This window comes from Pteronotus mesoamericanus, unplaced genomic scaffold (genome assembly GCF_021234165.1).
Source record: "Pteronotus mesoamericanus isolate MK-2021 breed Mesoamerican mustached bat unplaced genomic scaffold, CSHL_Meso_final contig_94, whole genome shotgun sequence".
NCBI lineage: Eukaryota > Metazoa > Chordata > Mammalia > Chiroptera > Mormoopidae > Pteronotus > Pteronotus mesoamericanus.
Genome location: NW_026555285.1, coordinates 51,986,334 through 52,011,282, shown reverse-complemented (window position 1 = coordinate 52,011,282; position 24,949 = coordinate 51,986,334). Strand labels below are relative to the sequence as shown.

Here is a 24,949-nt window from a genome sequence, read left to right as displayed (position 1 = left end):
CGCCCCTCCGGGAAAGCGGCCCTACGCTGAGGACTCTGTCCGCCAAAATAAGGGCGCCCATAGCGCTGCCGTAACGACTCGACGTTCATTCTCTTGACTTTAAGGTCGACCAATCAGAAGCAGGCACACACAAACCCGCGCCATAGGGGTGCGGCCCTCAAAAAACTGCCTGCCAGGTTCTGCGACGCAGTTCATCCGCATCCGATTCCGAAGTATTCAGGCATATGTCGTGGACACCTACGTTCCCACACAAGGACCCCTCCGTTGGCTTTCAGGAAAGAGTGGCCTAAACTAGCGGCGCAGCGTTGAGTTTGCTTGGGCGCGACGGGCTTCATCGAAGGCCCCCAGGAGCCGGTGGGAGCTGGAGGGGTAGCCGGGAGGGGCTCCTGGCAGAGTGGCGCTGCGGGGTTCCGGAGTCCCCCTCCACTCGGCCCCCGTGCTCCCGGCCGCCGGCCCGCTCCCGGAAGCCGTGTAGCTGGTAACAAAGAGCCCGCCCGCCCGCCCGCCGCTGCGGGGCTGCGGGGCCCCAGGAGGCCGGCGAGGCTGCTGGGATGAGCGCGAGCTGGGCCACGGGTCCAGGTTCGCGGCGGTGAGGCCGGCGGCCGGAGCGCTTGGGCGGGCGGGGAGGCAGGCCCCTCCGTCCTCGCCGCCCGCGGGACTCGGGCGCCCCCGCGGTCCCGGCCGCTCCGCCCGGAAGAGCGGCTTCGCGACCGTCCCCCGGCGGCCCTGGCCTCGCGCTGCGGGGACCGGCGCTCAGCCCTGGCTGCCGACACCCGGGTTTCTCTGCGGGACTCAGAGAGGACCCGGCTCTTCCCAAAGTGTCCTGAAGCTTTGTGCGCAAAAGCTGCGGAAGCCTGAAGGTTTTTGTTTTTTAATAAAAAGTCTTTGTAAGTCTCCATTTTTAGAATATTTTCCCGGAGTTCCAAGTAGTCTACCTCTACGCATCCTGTCTCTTGCTCCTGGAGTCTTTTTCGTCGTCGGCTGTCAACATTTTGACTGACAGAGCTGAGCAGGGACGAGCGTTTTGTCATTGAAAGTGTAACTGTCAAAACCACGCCGAGAGAGCCGTCAAGATGGACAAAAAGTCGTTTGAAATGGTGTTGGATGAAATTAGAAAGGTAACTACATTTAATTCCATTAATCATTTTGTGAGCAACGAGTTCTCATGCTCTTTTCTCTTGGAGGCACCGTGCAGATTGTGCAAAATAACGGGTTTTAGGATTGCAAAACTAGGTGGAATTTTAACCTAGAGTGTGGGACATGAGGTCTCGGTACATTACACGACGCAAATAGAAATTACGTTAACGCTTTAAACACGCTGACAGCGCGGTGTCGGGGATGTGAAATGAAGAGTCCTCGGCTCCGAAGCTGGCTCTGCAGATCTTCAGTCGCGCTCCCGTTTTGGAGGCGCGATTCCTCGTACTTTGTCTGGACCGATGTCTTCCCCTTTCAGTCCCTTAAGACATTGAAAGCCAGAGATAATGCGTAGAATGTTCCTTTAATGGTCGTTGGTGGTAGGACCGGTTTTCTGATCTGAGGATCGGCACGCTCTGTTGCCTGGGCAGCCAGCGCTGGTGCCTGAATGAAAAGTGTGGCTTCACGTTTAAAGTCACACGAAGTTTAAATTCACACCCTGAGGAATGGGCTTCAATAACTTGAATTCCGAAACCTTTTTTCTCCTTTTTTCCTGCTTTCCAAGTTTTTGCTTCTTTTTGAGGCTATTGTATGTAGCCTACCTCCCAGAAAGAATCAGGCAGCAAAAAAAAAAAAAATTGGAATGTGGCCTGGAGCATAGCTCCCTCCAGGGCTTAGGTGAGCGTTTACCTGCTTAGAACAGGAAGGACTTAAGGTCGCATTCTTATGCTAATAGAGGGGCCTCTCCCGCGCTTCTTGACGACCGTCTCCTCCCTTCCCTGCCTCCTGGGTCCGGGACTGACTGGGAAGCATTTGTCACCTTGTGCCTGGCGCTTATTATTCGTTTCAGCTTATGAAATTACTAACAAAATTGTCTGTGGATGTGCTGTTTTTCTTCATTCTCTATAAGGCAGAATGTTTTGTGATTTTTTCGAAAACATTTTTCAAATTTGCACGTGAGGTGGAATTCACGTATTCAACGATATTGAACGTTCTTTTTTGAAGGAAATGCCTGCTTTTGCAAACCCAGTTTATCCAATTAAGATTTGCAATAAAATGTCAGCTTGCTTCTCTGTATTTGGAATTTGCCACAACTTGTTCCTGAACTGATACTTAATTACTGTTGATGAGAAACTAATTTGCGCATTCAGGTGGGCCAGTAGACCTCTACTGTTGGAAGCCGTAGGGTGTCACTTTGCATATTCTCTCCTTTCTAAGTTGTGAAAAGATCACATGGTAAATACTGATGAGGGGAACAGCAAGTTTTTCAGAGTTGGAAATCATGGTTACACAAAACAGCCACTTAAGTCGTTATTTCTGGTACGCAATCCAAACGTCTTTTGCTGCCTGTGCCAAATAATTAGGTGTGTCAATATTGTCTTGGTCTATGAAGTTGGGATGAAAATGCAGGCATATCTAAGTATGAGAGTTACCATTGGTTTTTAAAAGTTACCCTCAGACTTTGTAAATGTCAGTCCGCTGAAACCAGGTGATCTATTCCTGGTATCCCAGGTCTGCAGGTGATACTGGGTGTCGTTTCAATCATTTAAAGCGAGGGCATTTTTGCTGTATACATATTGCTGTTCTGTTCACTTATATTAATGCTGTTTTTCTATGTTTTGTAGGCTGTTTTGACAGAGTACAAATTAAAAGCAATTGAATATGTGCACGGATATTTCTCTAGTGAACAGGTATTCCTCTGTTTAATCAAAAGTTTTTTTTTTAATACATATTTTTGGTTAATGTCTGTTTACCTGCTGGTCAGGGTCAGAATTGCTTTACTTTGTTGCTGTATTTATTCAGGAACTTTAGACACTTTTAGTTTTGGAAGAAAACATTAGAAACTTTATAGTTCAGGTATTTTATAGTTCAGATATGTGGTATCACCACAATGTCATACACGCACATGACTTTAAAATGCAGTGTCTAAAAAAAGCAGTTCAAAGTGTTTGGCATTCTGGGCACAATGTCACATAAATTTATAAGCTTCTAGTGGTAAACATACTCAAATTTGTATAGCATTTATCAGTTAATAGTAGCAAAATTCACCACATATTGTAAAAGAAAACTTAAATGAAGACATTTTCCTGTATGAAGCCACTAAATAAAAGTTTTCACAATAAGGGAAAAAATACAGTGTCTAATAAGGAGTTTCTGTACCTGCCAGAAGACCAGTGGCAGTTTAGTGAGAACTTTCCACCTACCTAGAGGAAGAGTTTGCCACTTCAAAAACATATGCACGCGTGTGCATGTGCACACGTTCACTGAACTGATTTCCCAGGGGCACTTGGAAAACACTTGATAGGGAAATAGGGCAAAAACAGACCCGCGTACCCGGAGGAGAGGCCTGGAGAGGGAGGCAGACGGGGCGGCGGCGTCTGCGCCCGCAGATCAAGCTCGTCAGCCCCCAGCTTTTGGCCGCTGCGGGAGATGGTCACAGCGTGGAGGCTGAGGCGTCAGCCTGTGGAGCTTGTGCCTCCTAAGTTCCCAGAGCCGCTCTGCCACGTGCACACGCTGCTGCCATTTCATGTGTTCCTCCACCGCAGCTGTTCAGAATCACGTTGTGCTTTCTAAAAATTTAAATGTTTTGAAAAGGTTTGTTATTTCTCATAGGGAATAGCTTTCTTCCCTTGGTGCATGTGCGCACACATGTGAACCGTTGGACAGAACTTCTCAGGGGTGGTTCCACTTTGCTAAAGTCGTTATAAACTCCGCTAAGCCGCTTTCTAAGCATGTGCCTTTCTAAGCCACCTCGAGGTGGCAAAGGCTCCTCCTGTGTCAGCCCTGGCGGTGATCGAAGTGTGCAGCTGGCAAAGCGCCAGGTAGCATCTGCTGTGTAGTAAACACAGGCCTGTAGGAGTAAAGACATACAATGCTCTCTTAACAAGTTATCTAGAAAGTACACGTGATACTTGTTTGCTATTTTTTAAATCTCTTTTTCAGGAATAAAAAGTATTTTTATTCTTTTACACACACCACTCCGGTTTCTAGAATTAACCTTGCTTCATAGAACTATTGAGAACTTCTGTTCTCAGGAGCTCACAGTAACATGATTCATTAACCCAGATTTTATATTACTCTCTCCGGAGCCTCTGTGTGTGCGCGTGCGTGCGTGCGTGTGTTTAATCTGGAGTGTCTTGGAGGCTCTTAACCAGGGTGGTAGCGACCTTGTGGGGGGCCTGTCATGTGAGGCTGGTGCCCTGCTCACCTCTTACGAGCTGTCGCACCAGCTCCCTGGCTTGTGTGACATCCTTGGAGGTGGAGGCAGAGGGCCTGGCCAGCGCCGCTCTCAAAGTGGCCTGCCGTTCCGAGCAGTTCCTGGTGGCTCTCGCTTCTTTAAGGGGTGGATCTGTGTTGTAAAAAGGAGCGTTAGGCCCTCCCGAGTCAAGTAAAGGAATGGAAGTCAGTGGGCCTGCACTAAACTTCTGAATACCCTCCTGTGAACGATTAACGCCCGCCCCCCACTAAACGTGTAAAGTTCTCTGCTGCTGATGCAGTTGCCCCTCGGTGCTCGTCGGCCTCAGATTCATCCCACCCTGTACTCATCGCTTTTTGATGACAGAAAGTTCTTCGTCACTCGGCATTGGTGGGTGTGGGCACTCGTCACAAGCTCCAGGTGAATTGGTGACGAGGACCGAGGTGCCGCGGAGCATCTTTGTGTCCTCGGGCCGGCGCTTTGTCTCCATCCCGTGCTTCTCCCGCCCCTTCTGCCGGCACGTCCCTGTGCCTGCGTCCCTGTGCTGCCCTGTCCTTCATTTCTCGGCCGGCGCTGCCCGGGGTCCACAGCTGTGCCCTGTCCCCGCTCACCACGGTGGGCGCCGCCCACCTCACGTGGCTTGTGCCAGCAAGGAACTGGACTTTTATTGGGTTTATTTCAGTCGATTAGGGTTAGGGTTAGAGTTCAAGTGGCTGCACGCAGCTGCTCTGGCAACACAGCCTGAGCCCCGCTGCCTGGCGTCCCCCCCGCCACGGCGCCTGGGAAGCACACCGAGCGCAGGAATTCGCGATGCCGCCATAACTTTTGCAGAGATGCTCCAGACCCGCGGTCATCAGAGCTAAACCCCGTCTTTGCTTCCAGGTGGTTGATTTACTGAGGTATTTCTCCTGGGCCGAGCCTCAGCTGAAGGCCATGAAAGCATTACAGCACGTAAGTAACTTACTTTCCCTTCGAGTGTAGAATTTGAATTGTGTGCACGCTGCCACTACACGGCACACCGTTCTGAGACCAAATACCATAGGCTCTTAATTGGCAGATCGGAGAGGATATTGTTAGGCAAGCCAAACACAGGATTTGAGCTTGTCAGTATTTTTCTGGCTCCTGCTTTCGGATAGCCTTGCCCCTTTATATTTGGTCGGAGGGGAGGCAGGCGGGCTTTTGCGACGCCCTGCGGGCCCGCGCCGCCTCACCGGCTGCCCCGGCTCCCAGCACTTACAGTCCCTGGGCCCTGCCCGAGGAGCCACACTTCTGTTTTAGTTAACGTGGGGCCGCACCGCCCTGGAGCCGCGCTCAGCAGTGCCCGAAGGTGGCTGCCTGTGCGGGGTGGTTTCATAGAGGGTCAGGCCGGGGTCAGGCGTGGGTGGCCGTAGGGCCTGGGGACCCTGAACTTTCAAGCAACCGTGCCTGAGAAGGCCTCTAGGCCTGTGCGGCCTCTTCTCTGAACAGCTGCTTGTGTTCTGCCTTATGAAGAGCCAGCTGTCTCACCCGCCGCCGCCCGTCACAGGGCGGGGGAGCTCCTTCCCTGAGGGCCAGAGGGGCAGGTGGTGTCCTGGGGGGTGGGCCGAGCGCGGACCTCTGTCCGGGGCGGGCCTGGCGGCCCCCTGCCCAGCTTACCTGCTGGTTAAAGCCGAGAGCCACGGAGGCTCCCCTGGCACAACGTGATGGATTTACTTGGACTGAAATGAGTCCGGCTTTTCCTGACATCTGATTGGCCTGTTTTCACACCAGAGACTTCGACAATTAGGTTACGTGATACGTTTTCATAAATGAGCTCCCTCAGTAGTTCCAGGTCTTTACAAACATATAATAAACTTACAAATGAGGAAATAGGTCTTTTGCAAATACTGAAACTCCTGGTAATTTTGTAGATGTCTGTTTAAAAACAGAGAGGCTTATGCAGTTTCACCAGCTCTTTGGCAGTGCACACGTTAAATGTCAGCAAACCCCCACCCCGGACTTCAGGAACCTGGTCGGTGTTGCTTCTAACCGATCTTCTGACGTCGGCTTGGCTTTTGAGTTCCCTTCACTGGTGACACAAACCTATAAATCGGCCAGATCTTCTCCTTGCTCTTGAAAAAGAAGGAACCTGGGTCCAATACACTCTGCTTAACCTGTGTGAGGGAAGCGGCACACGTGCGTGCTCTGTCTGTGGACGAGCACACTGAGGGGCGTGGGGACGCAGCGCATGGCGGGGAACCTGGGTCCCAGTTCACATCGCGACACCGAGGAGCGGGAGTTAATTCCCGTGTTAGGTGGGGCTTGCCTGTGAGGAGGCAGATTCCACCTCACGTACATGTGTTATGAATATAAACGTTCATTCCCCCAAAATGGTAATTTCTGCTTTGAAACTGCCTCGCTTTGAAATTAAATGATCTTTTATATTAATAGAAAATGGTGGCTGTCCACCCAGCGGAAGTGGTCAATATCCTCAACTGTTTCACCTTCAGTAAAGACAAGCTGGTTGCTCTTGAGCTGTTAGCTTCGTGAGTACCTCTCTTTTTTTACTTCATTGGAGGAAATTTGGAGGGCTTTTTAAGTGTCTTTTAACTCAGTGTTTGTTAACGTATCAGATTTATATCAGTAAATGGAACTATAATAAAATCTATGAAAACATAAAACTGAATTCTTACATCAAAATGTCTAGTGTGCATATGACACATGGTTATAACTTACAAAGTAATGGGCTTGTCAAGTTTATTTATTTGCAAATGTCTGTATATGAATGACTTGCATGCCTTCCTACTGGGAATACCTGAAAGGCTCACTGATCACGTCGTAGGATTTGTAGTTAGATAAGTTCTGCCACATTCCGACAAAGGTATTTTGCGGGGGGAGGGTAGCGCTTAAGATGTACGTACTATTTCTGGACCTTATTCTCCTCAATTGTAAAAAGAAGGGTCCCGCCCGCTCAGGGGGATGCGTGAACTTTAAACATGGCGGGACGTGCACAAGCGCCTAGCGCGGTGCCGCCTGAGGTCACAGTGAGCGGAAGCGAGCTCAGAGAGGGTCCTGCTCTTGGCGTAATGAGTCTGTGAGTGCTGTTTGCTGCGCATGCACGCTTAAGTCTCATATGTTTACAGATGTCCACAAAACGTGTGACTACCGTTGAGCATGAGGTGGAACCTCCCTTGAGGTCGATCATGGCTTTTGGGCAGTTGGCGCGCGGGCCCGTGCTGGCACCATCGCCCTCCCAGCGCGCACTGCGAGCCGGTGCGTTCGGGGCCTCAGCGTAGGGGTCTGATTTATAGGGTCATTTTGTTTCTTTGAGGAAACCGGATTAACCTCCATCATTACTTCACCATCTTTATGTTCCATGTTGTTTACAGTCACCAGCTAGTCACACTTTCCTTTTTGTCACAGAGAGCAGCTCATTCGGATGTACTTGTGCAGTAAACAAAAGTCCTTGGCCTCAGTGTGTTGTCCCTGTTCCTCAATGAAAAGCTAAATTGTTTTTCTCTCGTAGAAACATTGTCGATGCACAGAACTCTCGTCCCATTGAAGATTTGTTCAGGATAAACATGTCCGAGAAGAAGCGGTGCAAGAGAGTACTGGAGCAGGTAGCTCCCTGCCCGCGGCGGGGGGTGGGGCCGCGCCCAGGGGGCTCTGCGGGGGCGGGGGCAGGCGGCAGCACCCGCGCCCCCGCTGGGTGTGCCCTGGCCCTTGGTGGCTCTGCCAGGGCTCTGGGCTTTCGTCTGTAGCTTTGTGTGTCTAGGAACTTGCCTTTTAGAATTCGGTTGTCCTTCCATTTATACGTATCAGTCAAATGCTTACGAGAAGAATGATAAACCAAAATCCTCGTTTATTCACTTAGAATCTCTAAGGGTGGGAGAAGCAGTGCTGGCCTGAGCCCGGGCCACTTGAGTCGTCCTCCAGGCGGTTGTTCCTCAGGGCGTGGGCAGCTGGCCCTGAAGCAGCAGCGGCAGCCCTGCCCGAGGAGGACCAGGGCCCCGCGGCCGCCGGGGGGCCTCCGCCCGTGCAGGCCCCGGGCGGCAGAGCCGGCCTCGCCGTCGGTTGCAGCCACAGGAGCGGTGTCTGAGCCCCTGTTTTTTCTTTCTGTTCAATCATTTTTTGTTTTCAGTTACAGTTAACAAAATACTTTATCAGTTTCGGGCGTGCACCCCAGTGACTAGACGTGTGTGTAACTTACCAAGTGGTCGCCCCGGCAGGCCTGGTACCCACCTGACCCCGTGCGTGGTTATCAGACGGTTGCTGACTGTATTCCCTGCACTGTACGTCCCCACCGCTGCTCCGTACCTACCAGCCTGTCCTTGAGTCCCGTCCCCTTCTCCGCCCTCTCCCCAAACCCCACCCCTCTGGTGACCAGCAAAATGCTCTCTGTCTCTGTGAATCTGTTTCTGTTCTGCTTGTTTGTTCGTTTTTAAGATTCAATTGTTGATAGATATGTATTGCCATTTTATTATTCTTGTTTTTTATCTTTTTTTCCTTCATAAAGAAGATCCTTTAACATTTCATGTAGTGCTGGTTGGGTGGTGATGAATTTCTCTAGCTTTTTCTTGTCTGGGAAGCTCTTTCTTTGTCCTTGGATCCTAAACGACCGCTTTGCTGGTAGAGTAAGGGTGTAGGTTCCTGCTTGTCATCACTCCGAATATATCTTGCCGGTCCCTTCCGGCCTGCCAAGTATCTGTGAGAAATCAGCAGGCAGTCTTACAGGAGCTCCCTTGTAGGGAACTACCTGCTTTTCTCCTGCTGCTTTTAAGATTCTCTCTGTCTTGAACCTTTTGCTTCTTAATTTTCCTGTGTCTTGGAGTGGGCCTCTTTGGTCCCTGTTGTGAGGGAACTTTTCTGTCTTTGTTTTTTCAAATAGGTTTTCAGTTTCGTCCCCTCTCTCCTTCCCGAACCCTCATGGTCCCAGAGGCTCCTTACAGTGGCTTTTTTAGAGGGGGAGGGGATTGTTTTCTCTCTTTGCTGTTCTGATTGGGTGTTTTTTGCTTCCTGATATTCCAAATTGCAGATTTGATCCTTGGCTTCATCTACGCTACTGCTGCTTCCCTGTAATGTAGCCTCCATTTCAGTTAGTGTGTCCTTCATTTGTGTCCGGTTCTTTTTTATGGTTCCTCCATCCTTGTTCGTGCTGTCGGAGTTCTCACCAAGTCCCTTGTGTGCCCTCACAGCCATCGTTTTGAACCCCGTGTCCGGCAGTTTGTAGAGACGGACACTGTGACTCCTGGTCATTGGAGAAATGGGACGTAGCCCGTGGTTAACGGGCTTTTGCGCCCAGTTTACCAAACGCAGGGCGAAGATGCCTTTGTACAGGGCCCATCACTGAGATGTTAAAACCATTGTTACCGTCATTAGCAATTCCATGTAAATGAAGCGATTTTACTCATTAACTTTGGTCCCGTTCAGCACTGTAAATGGTGGCTGATTGCACGGGAGGCTGTTCCGTAGCGCATGTCTTGCAGCGGCGCGGGCAGGTCCAGGACGCTGACTTTTTCTTTTCCTCTCTCTTCTTTTTCACGGTGCAGGCTTTCAAGGGAGGCTGCAAAGCTCCTCATGCCATGATATCTTCCTGCGGGACGATCCCAGGGAACCCGTACCCAAAAGGGAGACCGAGCCGCATTAATGGAGTTTTCCCAGTGAGCATGCTTTGGTGGCCGCCGTGGAAACGTCATGTGGCGAAATGTGGATTGAGCATAGTTCTCATATTTAAAGAAAATGCCAGTTGGCGGGGCTCCTACAAAGGAAAGGAAGTTACAGTGTCAGCAACTGAATGCACAGAGTGAAAGTTGACGTGCAAACCACATGAAAGCACTGGCGTAAAGGAGGCCTCGCCTGGCCCTGCACGGTGCAGACTGCGCGCCCCGCGCTCGCGAGCCCACCTCGCCCGTCCAGTTTCGGCTGCAGCGCGGGCCCTGGTTCTGTGCGTGGCCTGCGCCGTGGTGCCGGACGGCAGCTCCGGTCGCACCTGTCCTGGGGAGAGGCCAGAACAGGCTGCTTCCCGCTCATCCCGTGCGGGGTTGGCGGGGAGCGCCGTGGCATGGGGTGCCACCTTGTCGGGGCCACGCGCTCAGGGCGGGCCGGACCTGGCCTTTAAATGCCGAGCAGTTCAGCCCTTCCCTTCACTGCCACCCAGGCGGACCGTAGAGACGTGCGGGGCAGCTCGCGGCCACCTCGGCACGGGTGGTGGTCTGGGAGGCGAGCCGTGAGCTTGCCATGGCCGGGGGCCCTACTTCGCGAGGGGACACGCATAAAGGAAGGGTGCCCCAGAGTGAGACAGGCCTGCACAGCCAGGGGCTGGGTTTGGTTTTGGTTTTGCTCTGGGGCTTTTTTTTTAAGTCTTTATTTTATTTTTTGTTAAAACAGGGAACCCCTTTGAAAAAAGATGGTGAAGAATGCACCAGTGAAGGCAAAGGAATAGCTGCGCGCATCCTTGGACCGTCCAAACCGGTACGTGCAGGATGCAAGTGGTGGAACGGGTCAGGGCTCTCACGCAGCTTTCTGTCTCTGCAGAGTGTCTGCTGCGCTCGGTGCTGGGCGGGCCCAGGGTGCCCAACACCTCGGGGAGGGCGTGGCCAGGGCAGGGCGTCGGGGGCAGCCCGAGCACCCCCCTCCCCGTCTCTCTCTCTCTCTCTCTCTCTCTCTCTCTCTCTCTCTCTCTCTCATTACAAGTGTGCTGTTGGCTTAGCTCTGGGTCTCTAGAGACCGACTATCAGACTGATGGCGGTGGCTTCCTCTTGTGCGGTGGCCAAACCCGCACCCAGGTCTGTGCACTGAGGGTGGAGGGGGCCCACACCCTTCCGCTTTCCCGGGTGAGGCCCACCCCACTGAGCCCGCCAGTCAGCACTAGAGAGTAGTTCTTTTAATGTTCTTTGTTATTTATACACGTTCCATCAGCGATAAAAGATTTGTGGGTTTCAAAAGGCGAAAAGACTAAATACTGGATTCACAGCTCCAGTCTGCATTCTGCTGGATTTGTCAGAATGCCGACTGCTTAAGAAAACAGTGCTTTGTTTCCTCCCAAAAGGAGAGACGAGGGTAAGAACGCTGAGATGAGTTCCTCGTGGGTTCGGGAGGGTCTGGGGGTTCTCGATTGGGGGGCTGACCTTGCACAAGCGAGTGGGTTTCGTGTGTCGCGGAGGCGGCGGCAGCGGCACCTGACTGAGACTAGGCAGGTCAGACGGGCGTCTGCTGATCAGCCTAAGGCCTGACCATTCACTGCGGGTGATATCCTCTGAAATAAAAAAGGAGCGCCTTCACAGGGGCCTTTGCAGGGTCCACCTCTGCCATTTAGCAGGAGCCACACCTTTAAAGCAAAGACGTTTCCCTTGACTGTGCCCTGTGTGGGTCCAGTGACGGAAGTGCTTCGGGGCGTCGCCAGCCTCTCGGGCTGTTGTGAAGCAGGGTTGTGCGCGTGGCCTCCCCTAACCACTGTGCTTTGTCCCCGCCCAGCCTCCTTCCACGTACAACCCTCACCGGCCCGTCCCGTACCCGATACCTCCATGCCGGCCCCACGCGACCGTCACACCAAGTAAGGACGCCTTCGCAGGCCCCGTCTGTTCCTGGCGCTCTCCGCTTAGTGAAGAGAAAGCCGGTGTGGGTGTGGGCTCCTGGGGAAGCTCCCGCTCTCGCCGGACGCGCCCGGTTTAACCGTCCTGCGGTTGGTGGCTGCATCTTGGTCCACAGCCGGGCAGCAGGCGGAGTTGGTGGAGGACGTTTTCCCGTCCACGAGTGACTTGCAGATTATCCTTGGCCACTGTTAACGGTTACGGGTTTTCGCTTTGGTGCATCAGCACGAACCCCTTTCTGGTAGCTGGCGCTTAAAGGCGCCATCGAGGAGGCCCTTCGCCCGGGTGGCCGAGGGCGTGTGTCCAACGCGGGACGGGCGCTCTCGGTGCGGTGGGCCCTGCCCAGGAGCTGGTGCATAGCAGCTTGCGCCGGGGGTCGCATGGGACTCTGTGGTCATCCTACGGACCCCCACAGCGTGAAGGCAGCTATGTTGTGTAGCAGTTTTAAAAATAAAGTAGTAGGTGCGTTAATATAGTTGGGGCTCGGGGCCACAAAATGACACTGAGTTCTATATTTTTTCTATTTTGTTTTTATCACAGGTGCTTATAACAACGCGGGCCTGGTGCCGCTGGCCAGTGTCATCGCTCCGGGTGTGCCCCCTCCGCCTGCGTACACCCCGAACCCCGCAGGGACAGGTAAAGCAGTGGTGTCGTTGGCGGGCAGAGGAAACGACCCCCTCCTGCTCGCAGTCTGGGGTATGGGGGGGTGTCTGGAGGGCTGTGTGGCAGCAGAGGGCGCGCAGGCGGCCCCTGGGCGGGCCCGGCCTCCCTCAGAGCCCGCCCGCTGCCCCGCGTGCGTGAGCAGGAGCAGGGTACACAGGAGAGTCCTCCTCAGGGGCCAGTGACTGACAGAAAGTGTTTAATCGACTTTGTGAATGTCACCATTTAGGCAAATGCACGGTGGGGAAGGCAGTCTTGTGGGGGCTTGGAGGGGCTTAACCTCTCTCCCCAGCACTTCCTGGCTCAGCCTTTTCCTGGGCCTCCTGGGAACACTGGATGTGAAGTAGGAATCTTGTTTGTCTGTTTTTAAGATTTTATTTAGGGGAAGGGAGAGAAACATTAGCGTGTGGTTGCCTCTCACGTGCCCCCTGCTGGGGACCTGGCCCGCAGCCCAGGCAGGCGCCCTGACCAGAAAGGACCTCGGGCCCTGCGGTTTGTGGGACGGCGCCTGACCCGCTGAGCCGCACCAGGCGGGCTGCGTCTGGCCGCTGCGCGTCGCGGAGCTGTCTTCCCCAGGGGCTGGGGCCGCGTCTTCGCGCACTCTCACTCGGGTGGGGTCAGTTTTGAACGCGCGCCGCTCTGACAAGGCTGATGGAGTGTGCATTTTCACTTACATTTTACATGGAAGTTTAATTTTTATTTTGATTAGCTGTTAAAATTTGACTTTCCTGAGTTTTCTTTTTTGCCTAGGAAGTGTCACCCCAACAGTATGAAATAGCATCTATAGTGTTTTATTCTCTAATTACGTCTATAGTGATTCTTCTTTCATAGGGAGGTTTTAATCCACTGCCATTTATTTTTATATCTGTGTAGTGTAGGGATAGAACCTAATTTTTTTTCTGCCTTCCTAGAGACTCAGAGTTACTTAACAGCGTTTAATAAATTCTTTTTCACTAGCCAGAACGGTTCTGTTTTGCAGCTGAGTATTCTGACCCGTAAGAGCTGCAGAGCACGTTCTGCAAAATAGATCGTTTTTCTTGCCTTGAGAGTGTTGCGTTTTTGCGTAGCCACGCACAGGCTGTGAAGGGACAGCTGGGACCACGCTGTTGTGGGCCAGACCTTCATGGCCATAGGTGGCCCGGGTCTCGGGAGAGCCCTGCTCCATCTGGAGTCGAAGGTCACCCAGATGATAGCGTCGTTTATTCCCGGAGGCATTTTCTCCACTGTTTGGAAATACCACATGGGGCTCTAATTCTGTGGTGGTGTTTTTTTAAACTGTGTTCCATTATAGTTATTTTAGGTTACGATAGTTCTATATTGACTTGATTAACAGATTTATATAGTGTGTTCTGATAACTGATAAGGCTGCCTTTGGTCATTGTTTTCATATTTTTAAACTATTTTTGGAAACTAATTCTTCCCTCTGAGCTTAAAGATTATTTTATGCAAGTAAAACTTAAATTTGTGTGCGTATAGTTATGGAATAATTTGGGGGGCACTGGCATTTTCATAATATGAGCCCTCCCGGCCCACCCTGCGTCCCTGTGTGCATCACATCAGGTGGTGTCTCCCGCCCGGGGCTGCTGCTTTCCGCCCCTCTAAGGAGACTTTGCCACTGTCTAGAGTATAGGTTCTGTGCCTCTGGGATTTTAGAAGTAGTTTTTGTTGCAGTTTTAAATGAAATAATTCATTTCTAGCTACTTATTACCGATCACCTATTTTTTTTTTTTAAATCTTGACAGTGTTTTGAGTTTCCTGGGTCTAACATAACATCAGTGGAGCTGTATTTTACTATGACAGTATTTCTTTTTTCCCTGGCTTTATTGGGTGTTAACATTGTCTTAACTCCTTTTTTTTTTTTTTTTAAATTTTACAAAAGTATTTTGCCTGAATCTTTAGTTTTGATTTTTTTAGGGTTTTGTTTCTTTGGTAGTTTACTTGGTTTATGAATGATATTTAGATGGATTCTGATTTTTAAACAGGTGAGGGAGATTTACTAGGAATTTCCAACAACTGTAAAAGTTACATATTCTTAGTTCTTCCATTTTATTTTTTGCTCATGATGGTATCCCAGTTTTTCATCTTAAATTTATCTTTACTGTCGCTAGCAATCGCCTCCACGTCCTCCGTGGTTGTCGGTGCATAACAGCAGGGAGGCCGCACTGTGCTCGGCGCGCCGGGCCGGGCTCCCTCTTGGTCCATTTTGGTTCTGCTGGAGCGCGGCCCGTCCTTTCGTCTCTGCCTCTGGACTCCTGGCTTCTTCCTGTTTCTTCTGTTCTTTGATTTCCTGTTCTGATTTGTTCATTCTCATTTTCTTACAGTAGAACATTTTTCTAAGTAGCTTCTTCAGAAAGGGCGTGTGTAGGTGGAAGCTGAGAAACCAGTTCCAGTTTATTTCCTTTCCCTCATGAGAACCTCGGCGCTTCCCCTGAGCCTAGAAGGAGCGGCGTCCTCACGCCAGGGGTCAGAGGTGTCCTCAGAGGCGAGCAGCGCTTTCCCCAGGACGCCTGGCGTGTGTCCTGCCTCTCTTGTCCTGCCTCTCTTGTCCCGGCCTGCAGGCCCTTTGGATGGATGTGCAAAGGGGAGCTCAGGAGCTTTGTTCCTATTGTTCCTTTAATTGTTGCTTTTTCACCCATCCTTTCTCTCTGGTGCTCCTCATTTGCACTGTATTTGTCTTCTAAGTGGCTCATCTCTTTATTTATGATAGCTTTTTTTCTTTGTATTTTTGCCATTCCCAGTGGGGTTTATTTTTGTTTGTTTCTTCTACCTAAGTAATTCGCCTTGAAGTAATATTATTTCTGATCTTTACCATTCCTTGCATTTAGTATTTCGGAGTCGGATTTTTATATTTCTAAGTCTTCGCCCTCTCAGCGCGCATCTGGCAGCGTTGTGCGCCTGCGCGGTCTTAGTCTGCGCTGTGGGGTTTCACGGTTCTTCCCTTCCTTTCAGGGACATTCTGCTGATAGACACCCTGTGTAGTCGTTTGCTCTAGTTCCTTAAACAAGACACGTTCTTTAGGGGACGCCGTCTGGGCTGTGGGTCCCTTGGACCTTCCGCATCACGGTGTTGGCTCCTGGGCAGTTCTAGCCAAGCCACGAGAGGCCACCTTCTCCGCAGCGCGTCTTTGACGGCCGGGCCTCGGACCCGGCGCTGGGGCCGTGTCTGGCTGTCAGTCTCGCTGGGGCAGTTCGGGCCCTGGCATAGAGCCTGTTTCTGCTGTCCTGGCGGCTGCGAGGCTCGCCGGTGGCTCCTCAGACGGCGGAGGGCGCCGCGCTCTGCATCTGCCCCTGCCCCCAGGTCTGCACCGCACGCTGGGGGGCTACCCAGCGGGGGACAGCGGCTGCTCCCCATGCCGCACGGGCAGGCTGCACTTGCTCCTGGGCGGCGCTGAGGCCACCGTCTGTCCTGAAGGGGCTCGTAAACGTGTCTGTGAGGTGACCGCTGGCTCAGAGACTGCAGGCGGGGGAGAAGGTGCAGGGGGCCGGTCGTCCTTAACGCTGGCGCCTGTACATAGTTGCCGCTGCGATTCTGGCGGTTCCCGCTGTGCTGTGTCGGCACACGTTGTGTTTGCTCACGCAGGGCACCTGTGTGTCCTGGGTTTTTCTTTGTTACCCCAGTTGCTGATTATTATTATGGTGGTAAATAATTCGACTAAAGCTTCCCATCAACTTTTCTTTATTTATTTTCATACAGAAAATGAAGACCTTTCCAATTCTTCAAAACCACAGAATCCAAGTAAGTACCACATTTGATTCCCAGGTAACTGGTGTCCGTTCGATAGTCTGCTCTGTTGTCACTCCCTGATGACATCTGGGCCCAAGCATACTCGGGGTCCCTGTGCTCGCGGGTGAGTCCTGGTTAAAGAACTGAACTGATCGGCACTCGCGGAAAGAGACTTGGTGGCGGCGCATGGTGCACATACACCTCGGAACGCACGCGCTCGCTGGATTTAACGTTAACCCTGCGCCCTTGTATCATGTTACCGGAGTTTTCACTGTGATCGAGCTGCTGTGGGTTCCCTCCACGGTCACTCCACAGTGTGTGGTATTGGAAGCCTCATTTCCTTTTGTACAGAAAACACACAGGGCGATAAAAAAAAAATGCTATATCAGGTACTACCTTAATTATTTTGATTAAAAACAGGTGCCTTTTAAAATTTTTTTTAAATACAGTTAACATTTAATATTGGCTCCAAGCGTGCGGCCGGGCGGGGCAGGCGTTTCTGTACCTGTGGGCGTGGCCGCCAGGAGGGCCGGTGCCCCGGGGCTGCCTGGAAATGGCCGAGGTTTGCTTCTCGCTTCTCGGTCCCTTTGCCGCTTCACCAGGCCCCTCGACCCTCAACCATGTTTGTTACCTGGATCTACAGGTTTGTTTCTGCTTTGTTTGTCCATTTACTTTGTGTTAAGATTCCACATAGAAGTAAAATCTTATGGTATTTGTCTTTCTGTGACTGATTTATTTCACTGAACACAAGACCCTCTAGGTCCATCCGTGTTGTCACAAATGGCAATGTTTCATTATTCGTTACGCCTGAGTGGTGTCCCATGTGTCCACGCGCCCGTCCGCTTTGCCCACGCCCCTGTCCGGGGGCGCTTCGGTCGCTTTTGTACCTCGGCTGTGGGGCAGGGCGCTGCAGGGGACGTTCGGATGCACATGGCTCTTCGGTCGGCCAAAACGTCTGTTTCACTTACTCTGTCAAACAAAACACGCATTTTTCATTTTCACCAATAACCTTATTGATTGCGATATCTTGAGTGTCCGGCTGTCTCCTGAGTGGTATAACATTGATTGTTCTCAGTTAGTGTCTTGATTTGAGTTCTGTCGGCTTCACCTGGTCCATCTGAGCACGGGGCATCGTCCAGCGAGAAACCTCCAGCACGAAGCTTCACAAACCTCTTTTGACACATTCGATCAGTCACAGCACCTTCTCCACACGCTGCACAAATCCTTTTTTGCATTCCAGTTGCATTTTCACCTTTCTTGAAATAATAAAGCATAATATGCTGAAGATGTTGCATATTTTCTTCCGTCTTCCACATTAAAATGGCTACACAGAAATTCACCCATGCTGATCGTTTCTTTAAACGCACGCTGATGTGCCAGCCACCGCAGTGCCGTCTAACAGAACTGTTTCACGTGCCCCTAGAGCCGTCTTGGGGGGAAACCAGACGGACTTTTTGGCCACCCCAAAATTAGCGTTAGTGTTTTGGATTTCTTCAGATAAGTACCCGGAAATGGAATTGCTGGGTCATGGTAGATGCATTTCTTTGATAATTAGTGACCTTGAGCATCTTTTCTTGAATGTTTTTTTGAGAAATATCTACTTGGGTCCTCTGCCCATTTTTGTTTTCTTTTTGGGATGACATTGTTAATAAATTACATAGGTTTCAGGCGTGCAGTTCTGTAATACATCATCTGTACGTTATATTGTGTCTTCTGCCCATTTTTTAACCAGGTTGTTGGTTTTTTTTAGTGCTAAGTTCTATAAGTTCCTTATACATTTTGGATATTCACCACTTATTGGATGTATATTGGTGAATGTTCTTCCACTTAGTAGGTTGTCTTTTCACTTTGTTGATGGTTTCCTCTGTAAAAACGTTTTAGTTTGATGTAGTCTCATTTGTTTTATTTTTTTCTTTTCTCTTGCTTAAGCAGACATATCCAAAAATGTTTCTAAGAGCAATGTCAAAGAATGCACTGTGCAAGTTTCTTTCTAGAAGTTTTATGGGTTTGGGTGTTATATTTAAGTCTTTAATCCATTTTGAGTTTATTTTTGTATATGGTGTAAGAAAGGATCTAGTTTATTCTTTGCATGTGCTTGTCTGCTTTTCCCAACACCATTTATTAAAGAGAATGTCTGTACCCTGTTGTATATTCTTGCCTCCTTTGTCATAAATTAATTGACCGTATAGGTATAGGTGTATTTCTGGGTTCTGTATTCTGATTCATTGAGCTATATTTTAGTTTTTGTGCCAGTACCATGCAGTTTTGATTATTATAGCCTCGTAGTATAGTTTGGTATCAGGTAGCATGAGACCTCCAACTTTATTCTCTTCTCTCAAGATTGCTTTGGCTATTCTGAGTCTTTTGATTCTTTCATATAGAATTATTTGTTCTAATTCTGTGAAAAATACCATTGGTATTTTGATAGGGTTTGCATGGTCTCTGTAAACTGCTTTGGGTAATATGGACATTTTAGATATGTTGGTTCTTCCTATCCATATGGTGCTGTTTATTTTTATCTTCTCTATCTTTCATCAATGACTTGTAGTTTTCTGCGTATAGGTCTTTTATCTTGGTTAAATTTATTACTAGGTATTTTATTCTTTTTGATACAATTATAAATGTGATGTTTCCCTAATTTCTCTGATAGTTTGTGCAACCAATTTCTGAATGTTCATTTTGTCTCCCCCTTTATTGATTTAATAATGTTATTTTGGTGGAATCTTTTAGGTTTATTTCTGTACAGTATTTTGTCATCTGCAAATAATGAGTTTTACTTCCTCCTTTCCAATCTGGATGCCTTTTATATATTTTTCTTGTCTAATTGCTGTGTCTAGAACTTCCAATACTATGTTGACTGAAAGTGGTGAAAGTGGACATCCCTGTCTTGTTCCTGATCTTGAGGAAAACACTTTTAGCCTTTGAGTATGATATTAGCTGTGGGTTTGTCATATATGGTCTTTATTATGTTGAGGTATGTTCCCTCTATTTCCAGTTTGCTGAGAGTTTTTATCATATCATAAATGGATGATTTTTGTAGAATGATTGATATGATCATATGACTTTTATACTTCATTTTATTTCCAACCTTGCATACCAGTAATAAATCCCAGGTGATCATGGTTATGATACGTTTAACGTATTGCTGGATTTGGTGTGCTAATATTTTGTAGAAGATTTTTGCATAAGGCAAACAGTAATGGTTGGGTTCTCTTGGTGATTTTTTTTCGTTTCTTGAGGTAGGCCTCTATTGTTATAAATTTCTTCTCTTGGAACTATTTTTGCTGTGTCTTACAGATTTTGGGTCCTGGTGCTTTTATTTTTGTGTGTGTGATTTCCTCCTCGATGTAACCGTTAACCCATTCGCTGTTTATTAGCATATTAAGTGGCCTCCATGTGCTTGTCCTTCCTGTTTTCTTCTCGTAGTTGATTTCTCGTTTCTAGATGCTTGAAAAAATTTCAGTCTTAAATTCACTGTGACATGTTTTGTGGCCTAATGTGGCCTGTCGTGGACTATGTTCTATGTGCATTTGGAAGGAATGTGCCGCCTGCCGCTCCGGGGTGAGAGGTGCGGTTCCCACTGGACGCATCTGCTCTCAGCATCCCGAGGCTGGTGTTTCCTCGCTGGCGCTCTGCCTAGTGGCCCGCCCAGCGAGGTCCAGGGGCGCGCGCACCCGCCAGCCTCACAGTCCTGTCGCCTGCCCCATGTCTGCCCGTATTTGATGTGTCCACTTAGGTGCTTCAGGGTGGATATGCTCACGTGTCCAAGGGCCGCCTTTCCTTGTTGGCTTGATCCCTTTACCGTTCTGAAACGCCCTCCTTTGTCTTCTAACGCCCTCCTTTGTCTTCTAAGTACCATCACTTCAGCCGGGGTTGGTCGCAGGCACTGGTGTGTGCCTCTGTCCCCTCCCTTTCAGCTTTAGTTTGTACCTTTGGGTCTGAAGTGGGCCTTTTTGGGAGTGAAATGAAAGCTGATGTGTTTACACACAACTGTGTCCGTTCTTCGCCGTGTTTCTTTTCTCGCATGGGGCCCTCACGTGGGCCCGGGGGCTGGGTTAAGGGGACCGCACTGGAGGTGCGGGCGCTGGGCGGGGTGTGGAGGCTGTGGGTGCTGCGGACGTGGCTCTTGTGCCCGCGCGGGCTCTGAGGACAAGCTCCCCGGAGTTAGAGAGGAGTTGGAGTCAGGAGAGGCTGGGAGGGAGCCAGCCCACAAGTCGGAAACCGGAGCCAGTCGGGGCCGCTCCCTGGGGGGCTCCCCATCAGAGGCCAGAGGGCCCCAGAGCGGATGTCGTGCAGGCTCATAGCAGGGGATGTGGCTTGTCTTATTTCTCCAGGTAAGTGGCTTGAAAGAACTAAAGGAAGAGCCATAGCACCCACATCAGTTGCAATTAAAATAGATTCTTTAACGTTTTAAAAGTTGGGCCCCATGAAGGGACAGTCTCTGCTGACCTGGCGAGGCCTCCTTGCAGTGGCTGGGTGCGCCCTGCGGAGCCGCGTCTGGGTGTCGCTGGACCTGCTGGGGCCTCACAGTGGGAGTCAGGCCGTGGAGCCCGTCACTCATCCACGGGAAGAGCTGCCACACTGGTCACTGATTGTCTTCCACACTCGTGAACTATTACAAAGAGTGTCGTGTGTTTCTTTTGATTTAAAATTGGGCATCTCAGCATGGTGATACGTTTTTGCCTTTCTCCCCTGCAGCTTTTTCTGCCCCAGCGAGTCAGCTCTTCGTTCCTCACGGGTCCAACCCTGCGACAGCCGCTGCCGCTCCTGCTCCCGCTGCGTCCCCGGTCAAGACGGCCGGTCACCCGTCCACGCCTGCTGCCGCGACGGGGCCGGGGCCGGGCCTGCTGGGCACTGTCCTCCCGGTGTTCCCGGGTCAGGTCTCTGCTGCCGCTCCCGCGCTGCAGCCAAACCCAGCTGTCGTCCGAACGCCTTCGCTGCTGGCCACCCCGGCCGCCTCCGTCCACAGCGCAACGCCCGCTCCTGCTCCGGTCCCCTCCGTTTTTCCGGGCCTCGTTCCCCTGCCGGGTCCTTGTGCAGCCGCTGCCCCCGCGCCCCGGGCTGCCCCCGCTCCCAGCGAGGCGTTCGCCTCCGCAGCCGCCCCTTTCGTGGGCCTCCCCTTCCCCGCGCCCTGCACGGCCACCTCCACCAGCCACCCCGGGCCCGCCTCCTTGTCCTCGGTGTTCGCGGGCCTGCCCTTGCCCCTGACCCCCGCCTCCCACGGTGCGTCCCAGCCTGCCCCCTCCGCAATCGCCGGCGGGGCCGCCCCCAGCGCGGCCTGTCCCCTCGGGGTCAGCAGCCCCCTCCTGTCGGCTTTGAAAGGCTTCCTGACTTCCGGCGACAGTGGCTTGACCAGCCCTCCCTCGCTGCCCTCCGCCGTCCCGACCGGGCCAGCCACGCTGCCCTCGCTCCCCAGCCACAGCGCAGACGCCCCGGCGCTGGCCGCCGGCAAGTGCTACGCGCCCTCGGCCCCGCCTGCCCGCCAAGGCCCCGCCGCCGCGGGCCTGGCCCTGTTCCCGGGCCTGCCCTCGCCCGTGGCCACCTCCGCAGCCTCTCCGCCGGCGCCGCCCGTCCCGCCCCCGCTGGCAGCCCCGGCCCCGGCTTCCAGTTCAGGGCCTGTGAGCGGCGGCCCCGCGGCCCCGCCCACGCACGGCGCCCCAGCCGAGCCGGTCCCGCCGAGCCCGGTGGCCACCGCCTGCCCCGTGACCATTAAGACCGAACCCACGAGCCCCACGCCCTCCGCCTTCAAAGGCCCGTCGCACCCGGTGGCCGCCGCCCACGGCACTTTAGGCCTGCCCGGCGCGCTGGGGCCCACGTACCCGCCGACGTCCGTGCCTGTCGGGCTGCCCGCGTGCCTTACTCCCGCCTTGTCCGGGCTGTCCGGCCTGAGCGCGCCCGCCAACGGCCCGCACGCCCTGGCCTCGGCCGCGCTGGCGCCCGTGTTCACCGCCCTCCCGCCCTTCACCTCCCTGGCCGGCAGCTTCCCGCTGACGGGGACCCCGGCTCTCAGCCCCTCGGTGTCTCTCCCAGGGACGCTGCTGGTCACCTCGTCCGCGGCTGCTGCCTCCGCGGCGACCCCGCACCCCAGCTCCACGGCAGCCGCGCTCTCAGGGCTCCCCGGCGCCGCGCCCGTCTCGGCTGCGCCCTTCCCCCTGACCCTGTCCGCCGCGGTCCCCTCGCTCTTCTCGGTGGCCCAGGGGCCGCTCTCCTCCGCCAACGCCCCCTACCCCGGCTTCTCCGTCGCCGGCGCGGCCCCCGCCCTCCCCTCGCTGGCGGGGCTGCAGGCACCCTCCTCGGTCGCCGCCGTCGCCCCACTACCTGTGGCCGCCACCGCGCCGGCACCTGCGCCCGTCCTCCCGGGCTTCGCCTCGGCCTTTAGCTCCAATTTCAACTCTGCTCTTGTTGCACAAGCCGGGTACGTGCGCGTCTGGGGGCGGGACTCTCGTTCTCTACTAACTTGTGCTGCGCGGGCTCGCTCTTGCGTCACAGGAAGGGCGCCGTTTGGCGCCGCTAAACGGCGCTTCTCTGGCTGGAACTTGAGGGCCTAAAATAAAGCGCCCGCTGGCCTTCAGTCCCGTCAAGGCGACTGTGTAAAACATGAACGCCTGCTCGGATGGCCTTAGGGTTTGTGTTTGGTGCTGCACCTTCATTATAAAACACAAGTGTTCAGTATGTCAGTGCAAAATGTAGACCTAATGGAATTCAGAATAATATACTTTATAACAAAGTAATTCTGTGTAAGTGGCTGCCTTTCATGGTTCCTTGGACAGAGGCTCTAAGACGTTTTCCGCGCGTTAAGGCAGAACTTGACAAGCACGGGAACAGCTTTTCCGTCCTGTTGACGCCCTGACCTGCCCCTGTCGTTTCAGCTTGTCGTCGGGCCTTCAGGCTGCGGGCAGCTCTGTGTTTCCAGGCCTCCTGTCCCTGCCCGGCGTCCCCGGGTTTGCCCAGACCCCCTCGCAGCCCCCCCTGCAGGACCTGCAGCTCGGCGGCGCCGCGCAGCGGCAGCAGGTGAGGCGGGGGCGGCGGCGCGGCGGGGGCGGCGCGTGCGGCCCGGCCGGTGGGCCGCGCCCTCCCGGCACCTGCCAGCGTCACGGGCGAGGTCCCCGCACTGGCACGAGTGACTCTTGGCGGGACGTCTGTAGGCGCGGTGACTCATTCTCCCCAAACCTGCAAAACGTTCGTGTCTTGTCCCAGCGCCTGCTGACAAAGGCGCTAGAATATCTGCGTCTGTGCGGACCGCTCCTCCCGCTTTCAAGTCTCAGTGTTGAGAGGTTACAAACGGCATCTCACACGAGACAGTTACATGTTGTCTTGTGTTCCACATGTCAAGCTAAACTTTAAGAAAACCTTTTTTTTTTAATTTTTAAAGAATATGAAACATTATAATGGCATTTCTGGGCACCTCCACCCTCGGAAGAAGTTGAATGTTTCTTGTAAATTTTAGGGGACCTCGCAGCCCGATCTCGCCCGGCCTCTCTCCCTTCGCGGCCCCTGAGGCCGCACAGGCCGACCTGGCGGGACGCCCCCCACAGCCCCGCCCACCGCCCCGCTCACCTGCCCCCTCCTCTCCCCGCAGGCGCACGCGGCCTCCGCGCTGGACGGCTACCCAGCTCCGCCGGACGGGTTCCCCAGCTACCCGTCCACGCCGGGAACGCCCTTCTCCTTGCAGCCGGGCCTGTCCCAGAGCGGGTGGCAGTGAACGGGACTTGCACTCGCCTTCGCAGAGACGCCCGAGCCGCCTACGACCGCAGGGAACAATCCGACGAGTGTACAGCTGGCCAAAAATCAGAGAATAAGGATGAGGATAATCCTGGGGAAATGGGATAAATAAGAGTTTTAAAGTATGATTGCATTTTAAAAAATGGTTTTAATTATGAACACTCCCCTATGTAAATATGCTGGCAATGAATTTTATGGAGAAGAATATTTAAAAAGTGTTCGGGGACCTTTCACCTCCCCCCATGGACTTCTGAGTTGTGTGGATGGGACGGGTGTAGAGAGAACTAAAGAGGAGGTTGAACTCTTTAGAGCCGAACACAGCCTTAAATCTGCTCGTGAGCATCTACGGACAAACGTAATAGTTGTGCCTCAGACTCGCGGGGCACGCGGCCCTGGGGCAGCCGCCGCCCTCGGTGGGCGTGAGCGACTTCCCCCGGCGCCCGCGTGCCCCGCGCGTGCCCACGGGAGGGGACTGGAGACCCACAGTTACTTTTCATTTCTGACCTTGATGATCATCTACATACCGCTGAGCTTAACTCTGTCTTTAAGTACGTGAAAATGGTGCTTGGTATAGTCGTTAGACTATACACTCACTGACTACGATACACACCCAGACCTACGTCCCTAACGGGAGTGCGCGCGAGGCTCGCGGCAGTTCGCCTTCAGATCCTACCTGATCTCAGCAATAGCGGGACGAGGGAGAAGCGCCCGCGCGGCTCGCGGCCACGCGCCCCTCGTTCCGCCCTGGAAGCTCTTGGTGAATGTTTACAGTCACGGGATGTAGTATTTCTCTTTGTCCTTAAAGTCAATTGCTTATCTGAAGTCATTATTTGCCCATGAACAGAGAGGACTCTCTACTGGCAGGTGTGCCGTGTGCGCTCTAAGGGTCTGTGGCAGCGGAACGCCGTTGCGTGTCGTCAACGTCCGGGCGGTGACTGCCACGCTGGGGAGGCGGGGTCGTAGGGAG

General features: G+C 52.7%; 1 protein-coding gene across 1 annotated transcript; it reads left to right on the top strand.

Annotated features, from left to right (window-relative positions):
• The first annotated feature begins 731 nt into the window (after positions 1-731).
• On the top strand, positions 732-23,962 carry PROSER1 (proline and serine rich 1). The gene is made up of 12 exons (XM_054586578.1): positions 732-1,118; positions 5,213-5,281; positions 6,740-6,834; positions 7,815-7,908; positions 9,838-9,948; positions 10,676-10,759; positions 11,762-11,840; positions 12,418-12,513; positions 16,231-16,272; positions 20,959-22,675; positions 23,130-23,271; positions 23,840-23,962. The coding sequence occupies exons 1-12, from the start codon at positions 1,074-1,076 to the stop codon at positions 23,960-23,962; spliced, it is 2,697 nt and encodes an 898-aa protein (XP_054442553.1). The 5' UTR covers positions 732-1,073.
• The last annotated feature ends 987 nt before the right edge of the window (positions 23,963-24,949 follow it).